The sequence below is a fragment of the Pseudorca crassidens genome, chromosome 13 (genome assembly GCF_039906515.1).
Source record: "Pseudorca crassidens isolate mPseCra1 chromosome 13, mPseCra1.hap1, whole genome shotgun sequence".
NCBI classification, from domain to species: Eukaryota; Metazoa; Chordata; class Mammalia; order Artiodactyla; family Delphinidae; genus Pseudorca; species Pseudorca crassidens.
In genome coordinates, this window is record NC_090308.1 from 46,933,835 (window position 1) to 46,952,809 (window position 18,975).

Consider the following 18,975-nt stretch of genomic DNA (forward strand, 5'->3'; position numbering starts at 1 on the left):
TGATTTATCATTTAAGGAAGTAATTTTGAGCAACAATTTATTTTCAAGCCAGAAAAATCTGTTGGGTGCTTTCTTTAATGTTATTTTTTAAATTTCTTTCCTTTTCAGAGTAAGGATACTGCTCTTGGTCTTTATCTTGGAAATTACAGTATTTGGTATAAATTTTTGGTATAAAAATTTAGATTACAGTTGTCAACAGTGGCCAAAGAAGTTCCATTTTTTCCTTCCAAAAGAAATCTTAGTAAACTGATATTCAGGATAGAGCAATGGAAATAATAAATATATTTACAACTTAGTCTTATTCCTAGTTAAGATTTAATCTAGAAAATCTTGCTCACCCTATAATGATTATGTGATTGGAGCCTAGGCTGTATTGTCAAAGTACAGTTTTAAAACTTTAATATGCTTTTTATATAGCTTCAACAGATCATTTCAGATTATTTTATAGAATAAAATGTTCTCTTGTAAATTGTATAACGTTTCATTATGGAATATGTAGATGGAACCAAATACTTTTGTATTACATAATTATACACTTTAAGAGCTCAATTTTAAGGTTTTCGTATTTTACATATATTTTTAGGAGAACCTTTTTTAAAGCTTCTAATGCCTTAAATACAGTTATCTGAGAATTAGCTAGGCATTCTTACTGTTTTAAACCAATAAGGCAGATTTGCCACCCTTTTAAAACCATTTTAAATTTTGATGTAATGACATGATTGACCTTAACTTTTTCCCCATGTGCTTGGTTTTATAGGATCTTGATCTCAGAAAATATATCTCCTGGATCTCTGCAGTTTCTCTGACATACACAAGATGTAATCCACAGCATCTTCCATTTAAATGACCCTTCGTTTGGGCAATCAAACTGAATGGTAATCATTTTAGACTTGTTAGGGACACAGCATCTTTTATCCAAGCATATCCCACAGAAAGTGGGTTTGTAACTCTGAGTGCTTGAGCATCCGGAAAAGACAAATTTTTCAGCTTTGACAGGTTGAAAAGTAGGTTGGCATGTTTTTCCTTTGGGGATCTGAAAAGATATATAACGTTAAGAAGTCACTCTTTAAACTTGATTACAGTAGTTCAGAAAAGCGATACTTTGTGGACTATTACATAAATACACAGATATAATTTCAGGGCATTAATAGTTGCCATTTAGTGACATCCAGCCCTTTCTTTTCTGCCTTTAAAATCCCCTCTCACCAGAGGACCTAGGAAGTCCTCCCTGTGCTTCCTCCATCATATTATAGGACCCACTCCCCAATGTTTTTCTGCTATCTACCCTTGACTTAGTTCCACAATAAATGAAAATTTCTGTTTTATTTAATATTAAGGGCCAAGACTTAAATTCTCTAATATGGCTCAGACAGTTTTAAGTAGATGGATAGATGAATGAACATCTTAATCCCTTTGAAATTGTCAGCTTTCTAATAAATAGGATAGGGAATAACTTACTTAGGGATAAGATTGGTTTTGTAGCATTTCTAAAAATTACTCGAGACAGTCACAGAAGCAGGACCAGCTCTAGTTATACCAAGAGTATGTATTATTGTATCATAGTCCTTTGGCAAGTAGTAGCTAAGCAAAGCATTTTGGAAATAGTGTGGTTCCCTCTCCAAGTTGGTGATACATAAGATCAGAACTTCTCTGATGTTCCTAATGTTTTTATAATTATGATGTAGCAACCAAAATCTTTTATCAATTGCTCTGATTCCACTACATAAAATTAATATAGGAAAAAGAAGGTAGAATCTGAAAAGGATCCTCTCTGGAAAAACAATATACATGGTGGGGTGCCCCAACAAATCAGGCTGATCAAGACCCACACTAGTAAGCTGTTAACCTGTTGATTCTAGATACCCTAACATTACCTCTCTGCTTGGTGAAATTTTTCCCACAAAGTGCAGTTAATATCTGCTTTCCTCCAAGATAGTTTGACTTTAAGAGTTATAATGAAGTGGTTTTATTAATAAACACTTCCAAAACACACACATACATAGACACACACATACTTTTCAGGAGTTTCAATATTGAATTATCATGAAGTTAAATCTACTTAAACTTTACCTTTACTGTCTTTGATATATTACTGTCACAAGGCTGAATGTAGCACAGTCTTTTCTCATTTCTCATTTCACAGTTGCTGTTTTCATTGGTTACCCTATTAGATATGCCCATCCCACATGTTCTGGAGCAAGGGGTCCACTTCGTTGCTTGCACAAGACATTTTCTTTTCCAAATAAGTGGGAGATTCCTATAAGCTAAAATAAAGGAGGAGGGAGTGCATGTGTATAAATATATATGTATTCATGTAGGTAGATAATTTTTAATCATTATTTTTAAGCTAATAGTTAATAGATCTGAACTTTATATAAAGTAATTCAGAATAAAATAAGCTTATGGTCTAATTATTCTCTTTTTCCCACTCCCCAAATTATCTTTCAATCAAGTATTACAGTGCAGTATCTTAGGAGGAATAAAAATACTTTATCTTTGAAAAACTGAGTAAAGTACCCATTTGCTTCTTTCTGCATAGCCCATCCTCTGAGTACTAAACAAGCTTATGCTTTGATGGATATCTGCCTTTTCCCTGGTTCTTGCCTCATGCTTGATGTTATTTTCAACAGATGTTGAAACAGACATCAGTAGGATTAGGGAATTCAAGATATTAATCAGAACAAGGTGGTCTTACTGTTAAATTTCGTGATGTTAAAATCTAAAATACAAAAGTTACATTTGAGAATTCAGCTATCAATGAGACCAGTTATTTTCTTCTCCACTTTTTAAAATCTAGTCTTTTAGAAAATTCTCTACGTTACACTGAACTAATCTAAATACTTACACTAAGTCATGAAAAATGTGCAATCCATTTTATTCAGTCAGCTTAACTATTACATTCCCTATGGTATCAGGCCTATGGTATTCCCTCTGTTGTCTAGACATTTCATATCACTTCGGAATGCATGGACGGATCTATGGGTGAGTGGGTTGGATAGGCAGAGCCCCCCTCCCCTGCCTGCAGCTTAGGAGAAACAAGGGAGGGGAAGGGGGTGAATAATGAAAATATAAAGAGTGCATAATAATTCTTCCATCTTGTAAATCCATGGGGAGCTTCCCTCTTGTTCTGCTCATGAATGAATCAGGCACTTGGTTCATTTTAAGCAAACTACTAATTGGTTCATTGTCTCAAAGCATTTCCTTCAGGTTAATATGCATCCTAAAGTGGGTGCTTTGGGAGTAAGGTGGAGATTTGAGTCTGCAATTAACACAGCAAAATTCAGCCTACATTAAAATGTCAATTTAAAAAGGAACCACCCACCCCCCCTCAAAAAAATGCCTTCTTGATAGGGAAGAGTCACTTTGAAGTATGTGCTGTCTTTGAATAAAGTGATACTTTGATACTGTTGTCAGTGTTATTACAGTAGGATCTTGCCACTGCACACAGAACTGAGGGAGAGGAAGCAGAAAAATGGGGATACCTGGAAGGTAGACAACAGTTTAAAGACCTCAGCGCAGGAAGCAGGTTAAAAGCTTGGCATGCATCTGCAATAAATAAAGGTAGGTTAGATTATCATATTACCAAGAACCCCGCTTAGAGTTAAGCCAAGAGCTGCAGTTCAGCAATTGCTTAACATTCATTAAAGGGCAAGAAAACTAGAAGAAATTTTCAAAGTACAAGTTCAGTGTTCGGTGAGCAGTGAGAAAAGCATAGGGGCATTATGTCATTGCATGCTTCCTGCTGACAAAGCAAAAGCTAGATTCCAACTGTAGACTGTCTGGAATTAAGTATATAAATTACTATCACAAATATATCTTAAAGTATGTGTGTGTCATTGTGCTCAACTTTGAAAGCAAACTCCTGTTTGGGCCCATAAGTACAGTTTCAAAGTTAAGCAGAGGAGAGACATTAGACTGAACATATACTTCCTTTTAAACATATCTAGGCCTATATTTTAATTACTAGAGCACACTTGGGAGATTTTCTCATTTTCTGTAGCAAAGTACTGACCACTAAGAATGACCATCTGACGCCTCCTCCAACCAGGTTCCAACTGAATCCACTGAAACTGCTCTGACTTCACAAATGAGACCAACTTGACCGTGACCCAAAGGCCTGGCCTTGGGGACAACTGCTGTTCTACGGTGGTCTCACCAGGGAGGTTCACGCATGGGTTCTAAGAACTTAACACTGGGTCAGCAAGATCCAATGCAGAAAATCAACTGTTCTTGTACATTTGTTAAAAAAAACAATTTGGCTTATATTTTCAAAACTTTTAGAGCGGTTAGCTGAAAACCACGGATGGTGAATGCCGATTTGCCGTAACCTGTTAAAGTTTTTTGAATTGGCATAATTGGAATCCCAGAGGATGTTCCTTTAAGAATTCGTTTTTAAAGATCTAAGACTCATTTCTCTGATTATAGTTGCTTTTATTAACTATCCACATAAGTGAATTTAGGAGTCTTTAGCATACATAAGTATTCTATATTTCCATGGCATCTTTCATTTACTAAGCTCCAAATTTCAAGAAAAAGGCATTCTTAATTTCTGGATGAAAGCACAGATGTGAATAATAACCAGGCATCAATATTGCCCTTTTTGAGTCCTTCCTCACCTGTGCTTCATCTGCTGGCATTTTTGAAACTCCTGTCCCCAAAAAGCCTTGGCACCTAAATAAGGTGCTAGCTTAGAGCAGACCAAACTGTAAGGTTTGTGAATATACTGATGCCAACTGTAAATGGCCAGGTGCTCCAGGTGAGTAATAAAGATTCTCATTACAAGTTTCTGACTACACACATACCTGGGTAACCTACTTAAAAATGCCTGTGTGCACATTTATTTAGAGAAGTTGGTAATTGTTAAGCTTCATTTTCAGTGAATGAAAGGGTAATTTTACATTAGTTTTATCTCTTTTTAGAAATGTTTACAAATCAATGTACCCTCAAATATTTTTGATCATAGCCTTCCATTTCTGCTTTTACCATATGGAAAAGTTGCCTTTGGACATTTTTGGAACTGGATGGTTCATACTTCTTGCCCATAATAGAACAATACAGATAAAAGTTTTTCCAGGCCAGGGTACTTGTGGATAATATTTGGTCAGTTTGCCTGAGAAGAGGTTAAATGGAAATAAGTAGAGGTAGTAAGAGTTTTCCTGACCTAGTAGAGCTTTCAAAAACTGGAATATTTGGGGAGTTCCCTAGTGATCTAGTGGTTAGGATTCAGTGCTGTCTCTGCCGTCGCGTGGGTTCAATCCCTGGTCAGGGAACTGAAATCCCATGAGCTGCGCGGCCAAAAAAAAAGGAAAAAATCTAAAACATCATAAAGTTCCATTTACAGATACTCAGAGCATACCTGCCTGAGGTAGAGACTGAGCATGGTGGCACACTCAAACTAAATCTCACTCTGATCACCAATCAGTAAGTACCTCCTTAGTTCCTGTGGTACATAAAAGGAAAGAAAACCAGGCGAAGTCATACATGAGAGACAGTTCTACTTATGAGTACCTGGCATTGTTTTGTAGCTTGTTGACAGCTGCTGTTGTGATGACCCCAGGCCACATTTTGACTGATCAGTCTTCTTTCCACCTTTAGCCCTAGAGCAGTGCCTGTCAGCCGGCTTTGGTATGAACAGAGGTGTGCATCCAATGGCCCCACTCACACAGAGGCAGCTAAACAGGGGATTGGGCTGAAACACTTGGCCATTATGATAATGTACCCTGTTGAACTCACATCCCACAGCTACAAGGTCTGAAAAGAGAGAAGAGCAAAATCACCAAAGAAGCCATAACTGATAGTCTAGACTTCAGTTATAAACCATAGAGGAAATTGCTATCTCCTTTATGAGATACAGTTCTCAATTTTTTAGGCCACATGTGAAACCCCCTTCACAGAACATCTGTAAAAAGTGAAAATGAGGGCTTCCCTGGTGGCGCAGTGGTTGAGAGTCCGCCTGCCGATGCAAGGGACACGGGTTCGTGCCCCAGTCCGGGAAGATCCCACATGCTGCGGAGCGGCTAGGCCCGTGAGCCATGGCCGCTGAGCCTGCGCATCCGGAGCCTGTGCTCCGCAACGGGAGAGGCCACAGCAGTGAGAGGCCTGCGTACCGCAAAAAAAAAAAAAAAAAGTGAAAATTAGACATTTTCATTATATCGTAGATTATCAGCCCTGAGTAGTCGCCTTCAAAATTAAGACCCTGTTCCCTGTTCTTGAGTAAAGTTAATAAAAAATCACTATGAGTATAGAACTGGGATAATGACTGTAAACCTCAGAGCTGGGTTGATGGCTGGTGAGACAGATATCCCCAGATGCCCAACAGGCTAGGATATATTCCTAGGGAGTTAGGATAAGTGAATGGGTGAAGAAATCATAAATTGTTTACAATACTGCACAGTAGCTGATGACCTTTCACAGAACTGGAAGGTCAAAACCTTTTCAGAATACTAAGATGTGACTGACTTCACTGTGTTGACATTTGTGCTGATGGTGCAAAAGCAGCAGTGGCTAAAACTGCTGCTGACACTTCAGCGTGAATCAAACTGTACAGGTTAGTCACTATTTTTCCTTGCCATACATACATAAACGTACTGTTTTTTACAGTTCTTAGCTCTACCTAAGAATGTCCTTAATGACACAGTAAAAATTACTAATTTTATTAAATCTGAGTGATCAAATATACATGTCTTTTTAATATTCTGTGTGACAAAACAGGAAGTTACATAGAGCCTTTCTCTAGATAGTGTACCAAAGTACAATAGTTATCTCGAGGAAAAGCACCTATGTTATTGTTTGGGTTGTGTGCCGAAGTAACCACTTTTTTAGTGGTAATTTCCCCTGAAGAGATGCTTGACGGATACCTCATGGTTATTCAGACTTGGGTATTTGGCAGACATTTTCTTGAAAATCAACGAAACGAGCCTGTCACTTCAAGGAAAACAACTGACAGTACTTGTTGCCAGTAACAGAATTTAAGCTTTTGAGCAAAAATTAGAATTTTAGAAAATTTGTGTCCACCCCTGAGATCTTTATAGCTACCCAATATGTAGACTTTTCTGATAATTTTGGTACTAACTAATGTGATTTTTTAAAATATCCATATAACCCATTGCTCCAAACTGGTATTTTCCAGATAACCAGTGCATGGTATTACAAAATTATACTCGAGGAAAAGCCCCATTCCAAGTGGGTCTTTGAATAGAGGAAAGTATTTTAATGTCACAGAGTCTGAAAAGGTCATTGATTTGGTTTCCGATTCCACACGATTAGCAGTGATGCAGCTAATTTTTAAGAAACTCCACTTCTCAAGTTTTAATATAATATGAAAAAAGAATATTCACAATTATCTGAAAAGTCTGTTAAAATATTCCTTCCTTTTCCAACAACGTATCTGTGTGAGGCTGGAATCCCTTCATATATTCCAAACTAAAACAACATATAGCAATATATTGAATGCAGAAGCAGATGTAAGAATCTATCTTCTGTTAAGCTAGGCATTAGAGAGATCTGCAAAAATGTAAAACAATTCCACTTCCACTCTTCTCTAATTTCTTTGTTTTTAAAGTAAAATTTTTTCACAAATAATATATTATTCTTACTAATTTGCAATGGGTTTGTTATTTTTAAACGTATTAGTAAATATTTTTAAATTTCTAATCCATTAAATACCAAGAGGTAACTCACATAAACAAAAGCTCTTTGGTTCCTCATTAATTTCTAAGACTAAAGGGATCCTCAGACCAAAAAAAAGTTTAAAAACCATTGTTCTATAATGATGAATCAGCACATTCTCTGTAAAGTTATATCTTAAGCCTTTATAGACCATTCGGTCTCTGTTGCAACTACTAGACCCTGCTATTGTAAAGCAGCCACAGACTATATGTAACTGAACTGGTGTGGCTGTTCTCTGATAAAACATTATTTACAGAAACAGACTGTGGGGCGGATTTGGTCCCTGAGCCATAGTTTGTGACCCCAGTTAGAGATCATCCCCACCCCCATCCTCATGGCTGTGCTCTGTTACAATACTCATCACATTGTACACAAAATTACTTGTGGAAAGATCTGTCTGACACAATAAACTTTGACTCCACGAGGGCAGGACCTGTATCTCTTTTTTCCCTGTTGTGTCCCCACCTGCTGGTCACAGTGTCTAGCTCAGTAGTGGATGCTCACTAAGTGTTTGTTAGGTTAATGAAATACCTTGCCTGGCACTGTTTGGGAGAAAGGGGTATCCTGAATGCCAGAGTCTGATAGATCACGTTTTTCCTGTTGAATTTCCATAAGTAATAGCTAACATTTTTGAGAATTTACTACATACCAGATATTGTGTTAGGTGTTTTGGGTTTTGTGTCTTCATTTCAATTGATCCTCCTAACAACTATAAAATAGGAAGTACATATAATATAACTGAGGCACAGAGAGGTTAAGCAACTTGATCAAGGTCACTCAGCAGACAGAACTCAGAATTTGAACCCAGAGCCTACATTCTTAACCAATATACAATAGTCAAGTGCTGACAGGGGCATCAGGCTATCAACTTGAACTGTTCCACACATTCAGTCCAACTCCAGAGATGTGCTCTCATTCATACTTACAACCAAACTTCTGCTAGTAGTTTTCCTTCCCACTTAGACTTTTCTACAGAGTAACTTAACCACCCAGCTGACATGAGTATTTCTCTTCCCTTAGAAATTTTTTTTTTAATCCTCAATAAATTGGTATCCTGAATTATTGGCAAGGCATAGGTTTAGATGGTCTCAAGCGGTCTCCAGAGCTGAGGCCCATAAAGCTGAGGATCCTGTTGTGATGTGGGGTGCCCCTACCTTCTATTTACAAATGTGCCTCAGTAAAAAGTACAGTAACTTGGGCTTCCCTGGTGGTGCAGTGGTTAAGAATCCATCTGCCAATGCAGGCGACATGGGTTCGAGCCCTGGTCCGGGAGGATCCCACAAGCTGTGGAGCAACTAAGCCCATGCGCCACAGCCACTGAGCCTGCCCTCTAGAGCCTGCGAGCTCTAGACCGTGCTCCACAGCAAGAGAAGCCACCGCAGTGAGAAGCCCGCTCACCGCGACGAAGAGTAGCCCCCGCTCGCTGCAACTAGAGAAAGCCCGTGTGCAGCAACGAAGACCCAACACAGCCAAAAATAAAATAAAATAAAATTTTAAAGTACAGTAACTTGACGGTTAGTTGGGAAGACTGAGATTAAAGCTGTATGTCTGAATACTAGATATACATCCTTACATTTTAAAAAAGATTATTTTTTAGTCACAGAAAAGGTTGAATTCAGATTGCTTCTGACAGTATTAACAAAAGCTGTCATTTGTGGCACTTTAATGAGTCAGGCCATTTACATAATTTCTCCTATTTTTATCATTAAAAGCAATTACCTGAGAAGAACTGCAAGATCATTTCAATGCAATAAAAGTAACAGGTTTCTGAATGTGTGTGTAACATCTGCTCATTTCACATGGTGTCCAACATGAGAAGGCTAGTCTCACTGGTGCGTGGAAACTAAACCCACCTCTTATTTAGTCACATTAAGCTGATTATTCCAAAGTAACAAGTGCAGGCAAAAACCCTGTCTAGACTCCACATTCGCCAGCCAGTGCAGAAGGAGACACTTACATGCACACACTCCAGTCTCGTACGTAGGCCCGTCCGCTGAGTAGTCACAGTACAGCCCTTTGTGGGGGTCGCAGAGGTCAGCTTCGTTGCAGGTGTCCCCTGGTTGCCTGGCACAGATTTTACAGCATCCACAGCCATCCCTCACCAGGCTCACTCCAGGAGGGCAGCTGGGCTTCTGGCGAGCGCACTGACAGGGCCAGTGACAAAACTGTTGACGATGGTGCACTTCTGCTACCTCACCAGGCCTTCCTTCGGGCGCCGTGTCTAACAGCCTAGTGCCCTGGGCCCTGCAGTAGAACTTCATTTGACAACAAAGGTGATGTTAGAAATGGTTCCTCAAACTAATTTCAGAGGTCTTCTGGAAATAGATTTCCCCCAGAGTACGAGAATATAGTGTGGTGAATTGTAATAATAATAGTATCTACCAGTATTTGACATGATCACTCGCTCCTTAAACTTTTCTGCGCTCAGCTTCCAACACATGACTCTTTCTCCTCCTTTCTCACTGATGGCTCCTTCTCAGTCTCCTCTGCTAGTTTCTTCTCATCATCTTCATCTCTAAACACTGAAACCCCCTGTGGGTAAAGACCTCTGAAGTAACTTCCCTCACTGCATCTCATGTCTCCACCCAGGCCTCTCTTCTGAACTCAAACTGCCTACTTAACAGATCTCCACTTAGATGTTTGACAGGCATAGCAAACTTCACATGACCAAAAACAAACTCCCAATTCTCCCCTCCAATCTACTCTTCCTTACAAGGGAAGGAGAGAAGCAGGTGTGTCAGAGAAGATGTGATGCTAGAAGCAGAGGTAACACGATGCTTCTGCTGAAGGGGGGCGTCACAAGCCAAGGAATGCAAGCAGCTTATAAAGGCTGGAAAAGGCAAAGGACAGATCCTCCCCTAGACTCCCCGGAAGGAACACACAGCCCTGCCTTGATTTTAGCTCTGTTTCCAGACTACAGATGCCAGAACTGTAAGATAATAGATCTGTGCTGTTTGAAGACTGTAGCAATAGGAAACAATACACCCCATTTTACAAGGGAGGACTATGGGGCTCTGATTGCTTAACCTACTCCAGGTCGCATGTCAAGTAAGTGGAAGAAGAGGGACTTACACCACGCAGGCAGCTTCCAGAGCCTGAGCTCTCAATCCTTACCTTCCTCCCTTCCCCAGGCCAGGGCTTGCCACCAACCAGCTTTGATATTGAACAGATCACTGAATCTCTGCGTCTGTTTTTCCTCTCTAGCCCAGACTCTCCCCCTGAGCTCACAACTAACTCATTCATCTCTTCGGGGTATATCCCACTTTGATGTCCCACAAGCACCTCACTTTCTCCCTCCCCACAAGAAACTGCTCTCAGCTAGTCCCCATTTTAGTGAATGGTGGCATCATCCCCTGAGTTCCCCAAGCCAGGAAGCTGAGATCAACCTCACCTGTTCCATCTCCTTCATCCCTCACACCCGAAGGTCAGCGACCTGCAGCACAACGTTCAGGGCCCTCCTCATCTCTTGCATTCCTTAGATGCCTTAGCTTCTAGCGAGTGAAAGTGCCTGCGGGTTCCCTGCATATCTGAGGCTGTTCCTTCTACCTGTAACCTTCTTCACCTGCCCCCACTCCTTCCCTGAGTTACCACCTTCTCCAGAAGACTTTCTATAACCTCTCCATGCTCCCTTTTACCTGTCGGTGTACTGAAGTTAGTGTATAAGTGCCTGTCTTCTCCACTCACCCTAAAGCTACCCAACCACAGGGAGTTGAGGTTCACTTGCTGGTGTACAAGTGGCACTTAGCACAGTGCCTGGCAAGTAATTTCTGTAATTAACTCTCAATTTTTATCTGATGGAACTGAAGGCAGTTGGACTGATACAGACATGCTAAACCTCTTTCCAACTCAAAAACCCTACATTTAAGGGACACCAAGTGGGGAAAGTGGTTGGGGGGGATGAATTGGGGGATTGGGATTGACATATATACACTAATATGTATAAAATAGATAGCTAATATAAAAAAAGAAAAAGTTTGGACAATGAAAAAGAGAGTCAGAATCAGAAAAAAAACAAAAACAACCCTACATTTAAAACTATCTGTTTGAAATTCCACCATTAAATCTTAAGCCTTTTTTTTTTTTGCGCAGGCTCAGCGGCCATGGGTCATGGGCCCAGCCGCTCCGCGGCATGTGGGATCCTCCCGGACGGGGGCACGAACCTGTGTCCCCTGCATCGGCAGGAGGACTCTCAACCACTGCGCCACCAGGGAAGCCCAGCCTTTTTTCTTACCACTGATGAGACATGTATTCCCCAGAGTAACACTTTCAGCTACTATTTGAGTTGAATATACCATGTGAGAATAGACTTTGAGGATACAGTGCTGGGCTTCTGAAGGACAAGGAGGAACAATGGAAATCCCGAATGTAGGGGGGCAGAATATCAAGGCTACACATAGCGAGCGCCTGCTTCGCATTCTTGCCCAGGTTCAGACGTGGTTACCAGGCACCCCTTGCCAGGTTCGGTGGCCTCTCAGCTGGGCTCATGTTCATGAACTTTCCGTCCTCCCCTCTCTAAGGTGTTGGACTCTCAATTCTTGGCTTTCATGACACCAGCCCCACACCCCTGCCCAGTTCGACCCCTACCTCTGGACATAGTTTCTCAATCTCCTTTGCAGGCTCCTGTTACCCTGCATTTGACTTAGATCTAAGCTCACTGGTGTTTCGTGACCTTAATGTATTGCTGTTCTCACCCTGCACACTGTCTCTTGACCATCTCATCAACACCCTTGCCGTCATTTTCGATCCTATGCAGCTTCAAATATAAATTTCCATCCAGGACTGCCACGCTGAGTGCAGACCCATATAGCTGGCTGCCTACCGGACGTCTCCACTAGAACGTCCTACAGGAAAAACTCACGTCCCAAACTCAACATTGCCCCACCCACCCGAGACAGCTTCTCCATACCCTGGAGACAGGAAGCTAGGAGTCGTCCAGGTCATCTTCCTCTCCCTCACCTCCCATAGTCATTTAACAACTAATCCTGCTTATCATCCTTATAGCCCTAAAACTAGTCACTCTTCCCTCATTTTCACTGCTACCAAGTACTACTGCAGTAAGTTCCTAACCGGTCTCCCTCCCTCAAGAATGACTTCAACAAATCTACCACATCACTGCTTTAAGGAGCTCTTAAAAAACATATCTGTCGGTCCCCAGCATCTCCACACAAAAAAAACAAAACAAAACAAAAAACACTGTATCTAGTTCTGTAAAAAATGCCACTGGTAATTTGACAGGGATTGCATTGAATCTGTAGATTGCTTTGGGTAGTATAGTCATTTTCACAATATTGATTCTTCCAATCCAAGAACATGGTATATCTCTCCAGCTATTTGTATCATCTTTAATTTCTTTTATCAGTGTCTTACAGTTTTCTGCATACAGGTCTTTTGTCTCCTTAGGTAGGTTTATTCCTAGGTATTTTATTCTTTTTGTTGCAATGGTAAAGGGGAGTGTTTCCTTAGTTTCTCTTTCAAATTTTTCATCATTAGTATATAGGAACGCAAGAGATTTCTGTGCATTAATTTTGCATCCTGCAACTTTACCAAATTCATTGATTAGCTCTAGTAGTTTTCTGGTGGCATCTTTAGGATTCTCTATGTAGTTTTCTGGTGGCATCTTTAGGATTCTCTATGTATAGTATCATGTCATCTGCAAACAGTGACAGTTTTACGTCTTCTTTTCCAATTCATATTCCTTTTATTTTTTTCTTCTCTGATTGCTGTGGCTAGGATTTCCAAAACATGTTGAATAATAGTGGTGAAAGTGGACATCCTTGTCTTGTTCCTGATCTTAGAGGAAATGCTTTCAGTTTTTCACCATTGAGAATGATGTTTGCTGTGGGTTTGTTGTATATGGACTCTATTATGTTGAGGTAGGTTCCCTCTATGCCCACTTTCCGGAGAGTTTTTATCATAAATCGGTGTTGAATTTTGTCAAAAGCTTTTTCTGCATCTATTGAGATGATCGTATGGTTTCTATTCTTCAGTTTGTTACTATGGTGTATCACATTGATTGAGTTGTGTATATTGAAGAATCCTTGCATCCCTGGTATAAATCCCACTCGATCATTGTGTATGATCCTTTTAATATGTTGTTGGATTCTGTTTGCTAGTATTTTGTTGAGGATTTTTGCATCTATATTCATCAATGATATTGGTCTGTAATTTTCTTTTTTTGTAGTATCTTTGTCTGGTTTTGGTATCAGGGTGATGGTGGCCTCATAGAATGAGTTTGGGAGTGTTCCTTCCTCTTCAGTTTTTTGGAAGAGCTTGAGAAGGATGAGAGTTACCTCTTCTTTAAATGTTTGATAGAATTCACAAATAAAATTTGTATGGACACACAAAAGACCCCAAATAGCCAAAGCAGTCTTGAGGGAAAGAAAAAGAGCTGGAAGAATCAGACTCCCTAACTTCAGACTATACTACAAAGCTACAGTAATCAAGACAATATGGTACTGGCACAAAAACAGAAAGATAGATCAATGGAACAGGATAGAAAGCCCAGAGATAAACCCACACACCTATCGTCAAAAAATCTATCACAAAGGAGGCAAGGATATACAATGGAGAAAAGACACTCTCTTAAATAAGTGGTGCTAGGAAAACTGGACAGCTACATGTAAAAGAATGAAATTAGAACACTCCCTAACACCACACACAAAAATAAACTCAAAATGGATTAGAGACCTAAATGTAAGTCTGGACACTATAAAACTCTCAGAGGAAAACATATGAAGAACACTCTTTGACATAAATCACAGCAAGATCTTTTTTGATCCACCTCCTACAGTAATGGAAATAAAAACAAAAATAAACAAATGGGACCTAATGAAACTTCAAACCTTTTGCAAAGCAAAGGAAACTACAAACAAGACGAAAAGACAACCCTCAGAATGGGAGAAAATATTTGCAAACGAATCAATGCACAAAGAATTAATCTTGATCACTTCCGGGAAGATGGCGGAAGAGTAAGACGTGGAGATCACCTTCCTCCCCACAGATACACCAAAAATACATCTACACGTGGAATAAGTCCTACAGAACACCTACTGAACGCTGGCAGAAGACCTCAGACCTCCCAAAAGGCAAGAAACCCCCCACGTACCTGGGTAGGAAAAAGAATAAACAGAGACAAAAAGATAGGGACGGGACCTGCACCAGTGGGAGGGAGCCGTGAAGGAGGAAAGGTTTCCACACACTAGGAAGCCCCTTCGCGGGTGGAGACTACGGGTGGCGGAGGGGGAAGCTTCGGAGCCGCGGAGGAGAGCACAGCAACAGGGGTGCGTGGGGCAAAGCGGAGAGATTCCCACACAGAGGATCGGTGCCGACCGGCACTCACCAGCCCGAGAGGCTTGTCTGCTCCCCCGCCGGGGCAGGTGGGGCTGGGAGATGAGGCTCGGGCTGTGGTTGGAGCGCAGGGAGAGGACTGGGGTTGGTGGCGTGAACACAGCCTGCAGGGGGTTAGTGCGCCACGGCTGGCCCGGAGGGAGTCCGGGGAAAAGTCTGGACCTGCCGAAGAGGCAAGAGACTTTTTCTTCCCTCTTTGTTTCCTGGTGCGCGAGGAGAGGGGATTAAGAGCGCTGCTTAAAGGAGCTCCAGAGACGGGCGCGAGCCGAAGCTAAAAGAGCGGACCCCTAGAGACAGGCATGAGACGCTAAGGCTGCTGCTGCCACCACCAAGAAGCCTGTGTGCGAGCACAGGTCACTACCCACACCCCTCTTCCGGGGAGCCTGTGCAGCCCGCCACTGCCAGGGTCCCGGGATCCACGGACAACTACCCCGGGAGAACGCACTGCGTGCCTCAGGCTGGTGCAACGTCACGCTGGCCTCTGCCGCCGCAGGCTCGCCCCGCACTCTGTGCCCCTCCCTCCTCCCGGCCTGAGTGAGCCAGAGCCCCCGAATCAGCGGCTCCTTTAACCCCATCCTGTCTGAGCGAAGAACAGACGCCCTCCAGCAACCTACATGCAGAGGCGGGGCCAAATCCAAAGCTGAGCCCCAGGGAGCTGTGAAAACAAAGAGAAAGGGAAATCTCTCCCAGCAGCCTCAGAAGCAGCGGATTAAAGCTCCACAATCAACTTGATGTACCCTGCATCTGTGGAATACATGGATAGACAACGAATCATCCCAAATTAAGGAGGTGGACTTTGAGAGCAAGATTTATGATTTTTTCCCCTTTTCCTCTTTTTGTGAGTGTATATGTGTATGCTTCTGTGTGAGATTTTCTCTGTATAGCTTTGCTTCCACCATCTGTCCCAGAGTTCTATCCGTCCGTTCTTGTTTTTTTCTCCTAATAATTATTTTTTAATAACTTTATTATATTTTATCTTACTTTATTTTATTTTACTTTATCTTCTTTTTTTCTTCCTTCCCTTCCTTCCTTCCTCCCTCCCTCCCTTCCTTTCTTTCTTTCTCCTTCTACTAATTCTTTCTTTCTACTTTTTCTCCCTTTTCTTCTGAGCTGTGTGGATGAAAGGCTCCTGGTGCTGCAGTCAGGAGTTAGTGCTGTACGTCTCAGGTGGGAGAGCCAACTTCAGGACACTGGTCCACAAGAGACCTCCCAGCTCCACATAATATCAAATGGTGAAAATCTCCCAGAGATCTCCATCTCAACACCAGCACCCAGCTTCACTCAACGACCAGCCAGCTACAGTGCGGGACATCCTATGCCAAACAACTAGCAAGACAGGAACACAATCCCACCCATTAGCAGAGAGGCTGCCCTAAATCATAATAAGTCCACAGACACCCCAAAACACACCACCAGACGTGGACCCACCCACCAGAAAGACAAGATCCAGCCTCATCCACCAGAACACAGGCACTAGTCTCCTCCACCAGGAAGCCTACACAACCCACTGAACCAACCTTAGCCACTGGTGACAGACACCGAAAACAATGGGAACTGTGAACCTGCAGCCTGCAAAAAGGAGACCCCAAACACAGTAAGATAAGCAAAATGAGAAGAGAGAGAAACACACAGCAGATGAAGGAGCAAGGCAAAAACCCACCAGACCTAACAAATGAAGAGGAAATAGGCAGTCTACCTGAAAAACAATTGAGAATAATGATAGTAAAGATGATCCAAAATCTTGGAAATAGAATAGAGAAAATGCAACAAACATTTAACAAGGACCTAGAAGAACTAAAGATGAAACAAACAATGATGAACAACACAATAAATGAAATTAAAAATACTCTAGAAGGGATCAATAGCAGAATAACTGAGGCAGAAGAACGGATAAGTGACCTGGAGGATAAAATAGTGGAAATAACTACTGCAGAGCAGAATAAAGAAAAAAGAATGAAAAGAACTGAGGACAGTCTCAGAGACCTCTGGGACAACATTAAACGCACCAACATTCGATTTATAGGGGTTCCAGAAGAAGAGAAAAAGAAAGGGACTGAGAAAATATTTGAAGAGATTATAGTTGAAAACTTCCCTAATATGGGAAAGGAAATAGTTAATCAAGTCCAGGAAGCACAGAGAGTCCCATACAGGATAAATCCAAGGAGAAATATGCCAAGACACATATTAATCAAACTGTGAAAAATTAAATACAAAGAAAGCATATTAAAAGCAGCAAGGGAAAAATAACACACAAGGGAATCTCCATAAGGTTAACAGCTGATCTTTCAGCAGAAACTCTGCAAGCCAGAAGGGATTGGCAGGACATATTTAAAGTGATGAAGGAGAAAAACCTGCAAATAAGATTACTCTACCCAGGAAGGATCTCATTCAGATTGGATGGAGAAATTAAAACCTTTACAGACAAGCAAAAGCTGAGAGAGTTCAGCACCACCAAACCAGCTCTACAACAACTGCTAAAGGAACTTCTCTAGGCAAGAAACACAAGAGAAGGAAAAGACATACAATAACGAACCCAAAACAATTAAGCAAATGGGAATAGGAACATACATATCGATAATTACCTTAAATGTAAATGGACTAAATGCTCCCACCAAAAGACGCAGATTGGCTGAATGGATACAAAAACAAGACCCATATATTTGCTGTCTACAAGAGATCCACTTCAGACCTAGAGACACATAGAGACTGAAAGTAAGAGGATGGAAAAAGATATTTCATGAAAATGGAAACCAAAAGAAAGCTGGAGTAGCAATTCTCATATCAGATAAAATAGACTTTAAAATAAAGACTATTAGAAGAGACAAAGAAGGACACTACATAATGATCAAGGGATTGATCCAAGAAGAAGACATAACAACTGTAAATATTTATGCACTCAACATAGGAGCACCTCAATACATAAGGCTAATACTAACAGCCATAAAGGGGGAAATCGACAGTAACACATTCATAGTAGGGGACGTTAACACCCCATTTTCACCAATGGACAGATCATCCAAAATGAAAATAAATAAGGAAACACAAGCTTTAAATGATACATTAAACAAGATGGACTTAATTGATATTTATAGGACATTCCATCCAAAAACAACAGAATACACATTTTTCTCTAGTGCTCATGGAACATTCTCCAGGATAGATCATATCTTGGGTCACAAATCAAGCCTTGGTAAATTTAAGAAAATTGAAATTGTATCAAGTATCTTTTCCGACCACAACGCTATGAGACTAGATATCAATTACAGGAAAAGATCTGTAAAAAATACAAACACATGGAGGCTAAACAATACACTACTTAATAACGAAGTGATCACTGAAGAAATCAAAGAGGAAATCAAAAAATACCTAGAAACAAATGACAATGGAGACACGACGACCCAAAATCTATTGGATGCAGCAAAAGCAGTTCTAAGAGGGAAGTTTATAGCAATACAATCCTACCTTAAGAAACAGGAAACATCTCGAATAAACAAGCTAACCTTGCACCTAAAGCAATTAGAGAAAGAAGAACAAAAAAAACCCAAAGTTAGCAGAAGGAAAGAAATCATAAAAATCAGATCAGAAATAAATGAAAAAGAAATGAAGGAAACGATAGCAAAGATCAGTAAAACTAAAAGCTGGTTCCAAGAGAAGATAAACAAAATTGATAAACCATTAGCCAGACTCATCAAGAAAAAAAGGGAGAAGACTCAAATCAATAGAATTAGAAATGAAAAAGGAGAAGTAACAACTGACACTGCAGAAATACAAAACATCATGAGAGATTACTAAAAGCAACTCTATGCCAATAAAATGGACAACCTGGAAGAAATGGACAAATTCTTAGAAATGCACAACCTGCCAAGACTGAATCAGGAAAAAATAGAAAATATGAACAGACCAATCACAAGCACTGAAATTGAAACTGTGATTAAAAATCTTCCAACAAACAAAAACCCA

General features: G+C 40.7%; 1 protein-coding gene across 1 annotated transcript in view; it reads right to left on the reverse strand.

Annotated features, from left to right (window-relative positions):
- Positions 1-372: 372 nt before the first annotated feature.
- The window catches only part of CCN6 (cellular communication network factor 6), a 32,485-nt gene continuing 13,882 nt past the window's right edge, over positions 373-18,975 (reverse strand). The window contains exons 3-6 of the mRNA XM_067702898.1: positions 9,626-9,923; positions 5,509-5,751; positions 2,071-2,264; positions 373-1,033 (exon numbers count right to left, since the gene is read on the reverse strand). Of these exons, the coding sequence (XP_067558999.1) occupies positions 752-1,033; positions 2,071-2,264; positions 5,509-5,751; positions 9,626-9,923 (1,017 nt within the window). The 3' untranslated portion in view covers positions 373-751. The remainder of the gene's footprint in view (positions 1,034-2,070; positions 2,265-5,508; positions 5,752-9,625; positions 9,924-18,975) is intronic.